General features: G+C 38.8%; 2 protein-coding genes across 5 annotated transcripts in view; one reads left to right on the top strand and one right to left on the bottom strand.

Moving 5' to 3' along the window:
- Nucleotides 1–1724: 1724 nt before the first annotated feature.
- LOC106633426 lies at nt 1725–9022 on the bottom strand. Of its 2 annotated transcripts, none has more exons than XM_014337119.2 (3): nt 4730–7978; nt 4416–4584; nt 1725–2517 (listed from the first exon to the last, which is right to left on the bottom strand). In XM_014337119.2, exons 1-3 carry the CDS (start codon nt 4928–4930, stop codon nt 2369–2371), a joined length of 519 nt encoding a protein of 172 aa, XP_014192605.1. In that variant the 5' UTR covers nt 4931–7978; the 3' UTR covers nt 1725–2368. The 2 variants fall into 2 exon arrangements, with proteins under 2 accessions (XP_014192605.1, XP_014192603.1); XM_014337117.2 differs by lacking the exon at nt 1725–2517 and adding an exon at nt 8521–9022 and having other exon boundaries at nt 3559–4584; nt 4730–5150.
- Nucleotides 6592–9256, top strand: part of itgb2 (integrin, beta 2) — a 28370-nt gene continuing 25705 nt past the window's right edge. Inside the window, exon 1 of one of the 3 annotated variants that reach the window (XM_005933357.3) lies at nt 6592–6682. The gene's annotated coding sequence lies outside the window, so the exon portion shown is untranslated. Of the gene's footprint in view, nt 6683–8146; nt 8281–9256 lie in introns of those variants that run through there. The other 2 variants (XM_005933355.3, XM_005933359.3) reach the window with 2 other exon arrangements.

The following is a 9256-nucleotide window of genomic DNA, read 5'->3' as shown; positions in this document are numbered from 1 at the left end:
GGGGGTTCTCTCTAGCCTGGCTACAGTCGTGAAGAGAAACCTAAGGTTTTCTTCAAACAGTGATGAATACTGAGATGTTCTTGCTTTTCAGAGGGCTTTTTCATAAAGCAGCAAACCATTTTTTTCAGGCCAAATGATGATCTTCTAAATTTGGGATACATCATTTCCTCTCAAGCTTAAAAGTTATCTGCTGTAAGTTGTGCATTTGAGGGTTATACCAGGGAGTCAAGTACTTGAGGCTCTCTTTTTTTACAGGAGCTACAGTATCCAGAGTCATACATATAGTGATGGGGTAAAATTATTAACAAGATAATAATCTGGTTCTTTTCCATTTTGAGAGAAGATAGTTGAGTCTAATAACAGATTAAATGCCGTGCTGATGGGGTTATTTTTAGCAACTACATGGATGTTAAAATCTGCAACATCATAAAATTCTACTGGAAAAACAGAAAAGCTAAAAGGTTTCTCAACTCTCCAGAAAAACAAATGTAACAGGGCTCTGGTGGGGCATCATTGTTTTTTTTACATTACTATTTAGCTAACCAGATACCATATAATATGAAACTGATTAACTCAAATCCAGTTCACAACTCCTGGATAGAATTAGAACAAATAGATTGTAACAACCTCAAATTTCCTCTCTTACTCTTTTAAATGCAATAACAGTTTCAAAAAACAGTTGATCTCCACCTCAACAGCTTGATGGAAAACCCTTGGGATTGCAATTCTTTGGCATAATCTCCAATTTGGCACAATCCAGATTTTCAGATTAACAGAGCAACTCTTCACTTTAGAACATGGGAGAAGAAAAGAATCTCACATTTTCATCACATGTGATGAAAATGTGAGATTCTTTTCTCATGAGATTTTTTTCTCATGAGCCTAGTATCTATAAAGGTGCACCTTTATAGATACTAGGCTCATGTCAGTCTCTAAGCTGTTTCAAATATTAGACAAAAGAAATATTCTCTACTACCTACAACTTAAAAATGCAATTAAGAAAAGATTTCCTATGCTTCACATAACTGTACAAACACCTACATTTGCAAAGGACATCTCACCTCTTTTCCCAAAAAACAAAAAAACTCTCTTTCAACTACATAAATAAATTTTTGTCACAAAATCAATATACATACCCATCTCCATGCTTGACTTTGTATTCAATGTATTCAAAACACTGCAGGCACATATTTTCATGCGCTACGGCTGTGTTCACCTGTTCAGCACTCAAAATCTTTCCTCTGTCTTGGGCTGCAGAATCCCATTGTTTCCTCATTTGTGCTTACTCATTCACATAACTTCAATTAGTCTTCCAACCAAACAAGGTAAACCCACACTCAAAGCCAATAATACTTATCAACTGGAAAAAGAAACATTCACTGAGCATTAATCATTGGTTGAATATCCTAATTGAGCACATATCAATGGAAAGAGTATCTGCCTCTTTAAAGAAAAGTATGACACACTTTATTGAAACATGGTCTCCATTCATTAACTTATTAGATATGACTCTAGAAAGCTGATTTTGCCTGTGATCGAATTCCACAATGGATATTCTTAATTGTCCTTTCTAAGCATATCATTAATTCTAATTGGGTCTCTATATTGCTCTATCGTTAACTCTTCAATTCTGTTTTGCAGTTTCAAGATCTCAGTCAGGATTGGTGGCTCTGACTCCACTTCCGTGTCTGACGTGGGGTTGGTTTTGGACATCACCTGTCTTGATTCTTTTAATGCACAGTACTAGTTTAGCACACATTGACACATTTAACTCATAACTATATCTATGTAATGCACAGTAGGACTCTCTGTAGGTGTTAAGGGCAGGTTGGGATGCTGTTGGGGAGTCACGTTGCTGGATCAACTGGGAGAATAGGGGTTACGAGACTTGTGGGTTGGTCATATGGAGGTTTATTTTATTTTCCTGTATTGTCTCTTGTCACCAGGTGGGTCGAGAGTGGCACTGAATACGTGGGGCAGTGGGGCCGGAGGCTGCTTGATTCTTTCCGACTTGGCTCTCCCTCCCCTTCCCTTTTCTTTCCATTGATCTGCCTCACATGTGTTGCCTGTGTGTTCCAGCCCCAGGGTCCTCCCTGCGCGCCTGCTCCCTTGTCCCTTTTTTCCATCTCTCTGTGTTGGCGCTGGTTGGTAATTCTTTTCAGGTGGGATTCTGACCATGGCCTAAATTCTTTGTGTTTTGCCCTTGTAGTTCATTTCTGGCAGTACTATGAGATATTTATGAATGTCCCCATGCACACACCTAACCTCCACCCACTCTGCCTCTTTGATGGGTTTGATGGACCAGAAATGAATGCAGTCCCTCCACGAATTGCTCCATCACCACGAGCTTAGCCAGCTCAGCCTCCCTTTACCTGGGACCAGGTTGTAGCCATCGAGTCACCACATCATAAAGATCCCTGGCGTGTGGAAAGGGCCAGGCCCATCCAGTTGTCCTGGAAGTGGCGATGGTGGTTCTCTGGGTGAGGCCTAGGCGATTCACAAATAACCAACTGCCATCTGCAAAACAGGCAATTTTTGTGCTTTTTATCAAAGTTTAATTTACCCATTACCCCCAAAGAATATTCTGTGGTGTTTGACACGATACTAAGAGGTGTGCTGCAAAGCCCAGGAAAGACGGAATTAAACTGAACTAAATTTGGCTACATATAGGAAAATTTTGCTTAAGCAATAAAGTTAAGAAAGTTTCTTTTAAAATCCTAGATAATATATACCCAGTTAAAGACATTGCAGAAGTTTAGGCCCTGCATTAGCATTTCAGTTTCAGAGTCTTAGGTGACAATGTATGCTAGGTGATCGCCTCACATAGTCTCTCTCAGTTATAATATGTTCTTAATATGAGTTATACAGTAAAAAAATCATCTGTAAAATATATCATTTGTTTTATTAGTGTATATATGTGTTATGGTAAATGGTAAATGGTAAATGGCCTGTATTTATATTGCGCTTTACTAGTCCCTAAGGACCCCAAAGCGCTTTACATATCCAGTCATCCACCCATTCACACACTGGTGATGGCAAGCTACATTGTAGCCACAGCCACCCTGGGGCGCACTGACAGAGGCGAGGCTGCCGGACACTGGCGCCACCGGGCCCTCTGACCACCACCAGTAGGCAACGGGTGAAGTGTCTTGCCCAAGGACACAACGACCGAGACTGTCCAAGCCGGGGCTCGAACCGGCAACCTTCCAATTACAAGGCGAACTCCCAACTCTTGAGCCACGATCGATGATTTACAACCAGTGTTAGGCAAGTTACTTTGAAAAGGTAATTAGTTACAGTTACTAGTCACTTCTTCAAAAAAGTAACTGAAATAGTAACTGAGTTACAATATCATAAAAGTAATTAATTACTAGGAAAAGTAACTATTGTGTTTCTTTAAAAAATGTTTAAATATGTAAAACAACTTGAATCCAGCCTTAAACAAAGTTACTAAAACAATAAAAAATAAATTACTAAACATACTTGAACATACTAAAACATATATGCAATTCTCTGTTATAAAACTAAATATATAATTGAAGTAAATAAGCACCTAACAGAAATAACTAACAGTAAACATTAACATATATGTATACAAACTATTCAAATGTTACTGTGATAATATAACAAAACACCAATCAGATAATATTTTATAATTGTAGAGAGAATTATTTTTAAAAAAATTGTAATAAATAATACAATAAAACATAAACAGGCTGCAGCTGACTATCAAATAAGTATTAAATTAAATTATGCTTTTAGCAATGTAGTGCAAATTAAATGAGCCAAACTGTAACAACTTTAGAGAACTCTGGCTAAACAAGTATTTTCTTCAACGCAAAAGTAAATAGTTGAGGTGATTTCAATTTAATACTGAAAAAGTACACTGTATAATAAAACTAAAATGTTTTTATAAGGTATAAAAATGTAATCAGGTAATACAAAGTATCAACTCCATGGCCATTTACAATCTATTTGAAGTTCTTGCAGTAGATGTATATGTATGTCCTCTGCTTTTTTAAAACATGAAGAATTCTTATTTGTCACATCCACAAACCCCTCACATCCATCCATCCTAGCCGTTAAAAAACCAGTGGTTGTATCTCAAAACAAGGAGCTTCTCATATTTCTCATCAGAGAGTCTGTTCCTCTTTGGAGAGAAGACGAGCTAAACAGTCCAAGGCTAAAGACTGTGTCTACTGGGGCACTGGATGGCGTGGCTGCATTGTATCTGAGTGAAATATTCCTTATCAGTACATATCTATTCAGAGAGTCCATTCCATGTGATCCTGATTTGAAATAATCTATGACTTGACTTTCTGCAGTAGTAGAGGTGTCGTCCTCATCTTCAAAGGAAAAAAAGTCATCCTCTGTGGTTGAGTCTGTGCTAAGTTGGCATGTTGGTGTGCTGGTACCTGCTCGCTGGTCTTTGTCAAGGACAATTTTCCGGCACCCTGCCAGCAGACTTGCCTTGGCCTTGTCTTTCCTTTCCTGTGTCCGCAGCCAATGTAGTTTGAACTTGGGCAGAGTCACAGCAGCCAAGAGAGCATCTTCACTTTCCAACACCTCTGAAAATCTTGTTTTCTGAAAGTAAAGTATGTAAAGCATATATTATACAACCTATTCATACACATAAACACACACACCACATTATATATCATGTGCATCTTTAAAAATATATTGCATTTGACATTAAATTTTTCATAATTGTTCTTTTTAAAGTTCTTACTGTGACGACTGCCTCTGGAAGATTTTCAAGAATTTGCAGGTCAGTGCTCAACTCCAGGGTCTTAAACATCAATGTCTCCAGTGTGGGTAGCAGTATCCCATAAAAAGTGTTGTCTTCTCCCTGAAGAATGTCCAGGTCCACTGTAAGTGGCCTCATGGCAGTGCAGTACTCCCTGATGAACTGATGTTCCCGCTCTGTCATGGCGGTTAACCCAAACTTGGAGAAGATGGTGTTCAGCTCAACCAGAGAAATCTCACAGATTTGAGGCAAGGAATCATAAAATAAATTCCATCTTGTAGTGCAAGGAACTAGCAGTTTCTTTCCAATAATGCCATCCACTGTCTCTGCAGCCACTGTTGAACGACTGGCCTTGTTCCATAACCCTGTTCACTTTGTGGTAGCACTTCTACTGCCTTTGTTTCTGTTTGTGAAAGTAGCCACTTGTCAACATCATTACAAGAAACAAGACTTAATGTGTGCGATGCACATCTCTGGTGTGGCGGCAGAGTGATCATCACACCTACATTATCATCATTGTCATTATCATCACCAACACTGTTTGTAAAAGTTACCTCATCCTCATCATTCTCAGAGTCATCCTGCTAAACTGGCTGGTACTTTTTGAAGGCCTTGACAAAATTAGAGCCATTGTCCATCACAGTTGATGTTATTTTGTGGGACATGCCATAGTGTGAGTGAATGTTGCTGGTATCTTGGCAATAAGAGACTTGAAGGAATCTGACTCGACTGTTGATAAAGGCAGCATGTTCTCAACGACATACCTGGCTATCAATTTGTTTAATTCAGTCTGTGTCACAGTCATAGATGTTTGTGGAGAAGAGAAATCAAGCTTAGACTGCTTGGATTGCGTCACTCCATCTCCATTGCTCGCTGAGCTCATGTTAGCCTCACCTGGGTTTGAGCTGTGCCTGCTAGCATCAACACCATCATTCTTGGCGACCAGTTTTGTTGAAGCATGTGACGTTGAGCTTCGTAAGATTTGAATTGCTTGTAACTGATGTGGAAAGGCACTTTGTTCCATGGCATAGGCTACATTTTACATACAGATTCTTGCCTTTTATCTCTTTGAGTGAAAAATGTCTGTACCTCCACTTAAAAAAATGCTAACTTCGAATTATTCATTGACTTTTGTTACTGTGCTATCTGTTTGTATGTGAACATCTGCCCAAGTCTACCACCCGATTGGTTTTCCAATGACTACCTTACTCTTACCCAGCCAATCAGCAGCACTCGTGCGATTCTTTTGCCCTCCTACCTCCCAGTAAGCAGAAGACAGATGGAAAAAATAGTAACGCATCCGCACCGCATTTTTCTTGTTAGTAACGGTAACAGTGTTGTAACGATAGAAATAGCAATTAGTTAGATTACTCGTTACTGAAAAAAGTAATGCCGTTAGTAACGGTGTTACTTGTAACGCTGTTATTCCCATCACTGTTTACAACATTATATTAGGCAGAAAACTTAACAAATAACTCAATGAGGGCACTGTATCATGTTTTGAGGAAAAAAACTTCACCTGCTTCATTCAACTTCTGCTGCTCCTGGGAAAATATCATATTCACCAAACCACATATTAATCACGTCTGTCAAGAACTTCACCAATGCAGCACCACAGTCAAAGTACTTGCAAACAAAGAGGCAATTAAAATGAATGATATGTTGTAGAAATGTTATGTAAAGTTGTGATTCTCTATTATATTTATTTTGTATTATTGTTCTGTTATTATTCTTTTAGTATGTCTCCACTGTTATTCCCTTTTATTCCTGGCATTAAGATGTTCTGTATATACTTGGCAATTGCTAATAAAGTTTTGGGTAAAAAATATTTCCTGTCAATGCAGATGGGAGGAGAAAATGGCAGCCAAGGTGAAAGTCCTTTCAGCCTCCATTTAGTGTTGAGAGCAGAAAGAGGAAAAGTGGAGCTGAGGCAGGGTGAGTGCTAACGCAACATTCTTGTTTTTGTGCTGTCAGAGTCTCCTCCAGAGGCTTTGACTTTTACCAACCTGCTATTGGAAAGCAGCTTTAGTTCTGAATAACTTTGCTATTGCAATAAGGTTTCTTTGTGCTCCATCTAGCCTGCTGTTTCCTATAGAAAAGTCCTTTAGTCTACCTACAAATGTGATATGAGGACAGCAAGAACAGTGCAGGCGTTCTGTTTTATGGTGATCTATTAATGCTATAGTGCACTAACATTATTATAAAATCATTTAATATCAAAATCAAGGAATAACCATCTAAATATTAACAACTGCACAATATAGTGAGGTAAGACAGAAACAAGTTTAACATACTACTACTATTACTACTACTACTACTACTACTAATAATAATAGTGGGAGATACACTACTACTTCTGGGTTAACCTTGGATTTTCTGTTCTTTGACGGTTCACTCCTTGCGGCTGGCTCCAGAGCAGGTAATACTCCAGCTATAAGATCATTATAAAGATTTTTAACCACCATTAGATAATATCTCTGATGTAGCTGACCAATGAAATGCCCCTTTTAGACTGGTCAGATACTGCCAACACCACCCCTTTCCTATGAAAGTGCAGGGAAAACCCTGAGTTAACATACATGATGACCAAATTTATGTGACCATTTATCCTGATCTTCATATTAGAGCAAGTGAATTCAGATCCAGTTTTCTATTTGTCCTCAACACTTCAAACCAACACCCAGGATGTAAACAAACGAAAATACTGAACACTGATTGAAGCCCAGATTGACTCTTAGTAAAAGGAAAAACAACGACAATAACAACAACTCAGGAAACCCAATTCAAGGCGTTCACTTTCGGTTTTCGTTTCGTTTCAGATTCAAACTTAATACTTATTCTTAGTAGCCGTACCACAACACAAAGTTTTCTCATCGTTTAATATTCGTTTTCTTCTTTTATTGAGACCAGCGTGTCCGGTGTTCGAGATTAACTGGAGTCGCGGATCAACTGGTGACGGTTAAACAGAAATGCGGTAGACTTGCTTTTCGGGATACCGACAAACAGGGAAATAAACACTGTAATAAACAAAGATCCATATCAATCTCCTCTGTGTCAGCCACTGTTTCGCCATTTCTCCCATTTCATCTGTGAATAGGAGTGGTGATTTCTAGAACTTTGTGTATAGCTATAATTAGGTATTTCTTACCAATGAAGGCCAAAAAATAAATACACAATACAATTTCACTTAGTTTAAAGTTTTTTTTTTTGCATGACGCCACAACGAAAAACGCAAAGTTACAAATGTATTGTGCACACGGGAATAAAAACGCGGTGACAGAGATGTGTTTGGTTGTAGTCTATGACACTTGGCTACAGGTGGCAGTAGTTGACTCGACTCTGTTTGAGTGCACACAAACCAAACTGCACACTTTAGTTGTGAACGCTGTGAATCGGAGCAACAAAATGCGGAGGAGTAAAAACGAAGACAAGATTTTCCAGATCGTTGGCTCTTACCGTCGTGTGAACTGAATCGGTGTGGTGACGTTTGTTTGGCGTTTTCGCGGTCGCCTCGTGCATGAGAATATCACCAGGTAAAGTCGAGACAGTTTTTACTATTTTATTGGTCAAGACCAAAAATGCTGAGATATTCAATTTGTGTTCTCTAGTTGTGAAATGTGTTGGGCTGCGTTGTAGTTATTGTTATTTAACTGAAACGCAGTATTTCAGTTGGCACAGTTTCGCCGTGAAGGTACGTGACCTACGTCATCACGCCACTGACCAAGTGAGCCTTGAAAGAGAGGATGGACTGTGTATCGGTGTTTAAAACTTACGGATGTTGTTGACTCCGTCCTCATTTTTCCTTCGAATTCATTGCTTTTGATGCTGCACTGCTCAACATATCCTCACACAACCTCATAAGTGTCACAGATGAAATATTCAGCTGTTATTTCCTGGTTTGTCGGTAGCAGCTCCTGAAAAGCAAGTGTACCACACATGGGTTTGACCGTCTCTCGTTGCTCTGGAACGCTACCCGTCCAGGTGTCGTGTCAACCTCACGGTAGATATCCCCGAGAGAATTTGTTTCCGCTGCGTGGCGAGCACGCACCGGGCTTTCCAAATCACGGACAAATAGTATCCGTCATCTTGATTTTTAGTTCACAAACAGTTCTTATAACGAATGTCTGCCCCTGAAATGTTGGAGGTTTTATTTCTTTATTCAGTAAAGTTACAGGATAATTATCAGGAAAAATGTGTTGGTTTGTTGCCCTTTCGGGGATTGAATTGAATCTTCTTTTTTTTTTTTTAAAGTACAACAACGGAGAAATAAAAAGAGACAAACAAAGCAAAACAACAACAACAACAAAACAACAAAAAGTTTTCATGATCAAAAAGGAGCAGGAAGAAGCATAAACTTATTTAATCCCCCCTTTCCACTACCCAGTAATCAATAGACTACACCTTTTCTTCCTGTTTATGCCCGGACCATCAGAAATACCTCATAACAATTACATTATGTGTTGCATGTATTTTTTATTTCTGTTTGTAATAATAATAATAATTATATAT

Source organism: Haplochromis burtoni, unplaced genomic scaffold (genome assembly GCF_018398535.1).
Source record: "Haplochromis burtoni strain Fernald_Lab_line unplaced genomic scaffold, NCSU_Asbu1 Contig_165, whole genome shotgun sequence".
Lineage (NCBI taxonomy): Eukaryota > Metazoa > Chordata > Actinopteri > Cichliformes > Cichlidae > Haplochromis > Haplochromis burtoni.
Note: the sequence above shows the minus strand (reverse complement) of the source record. Positions and strands in the feature narration are given on the sequence as shown.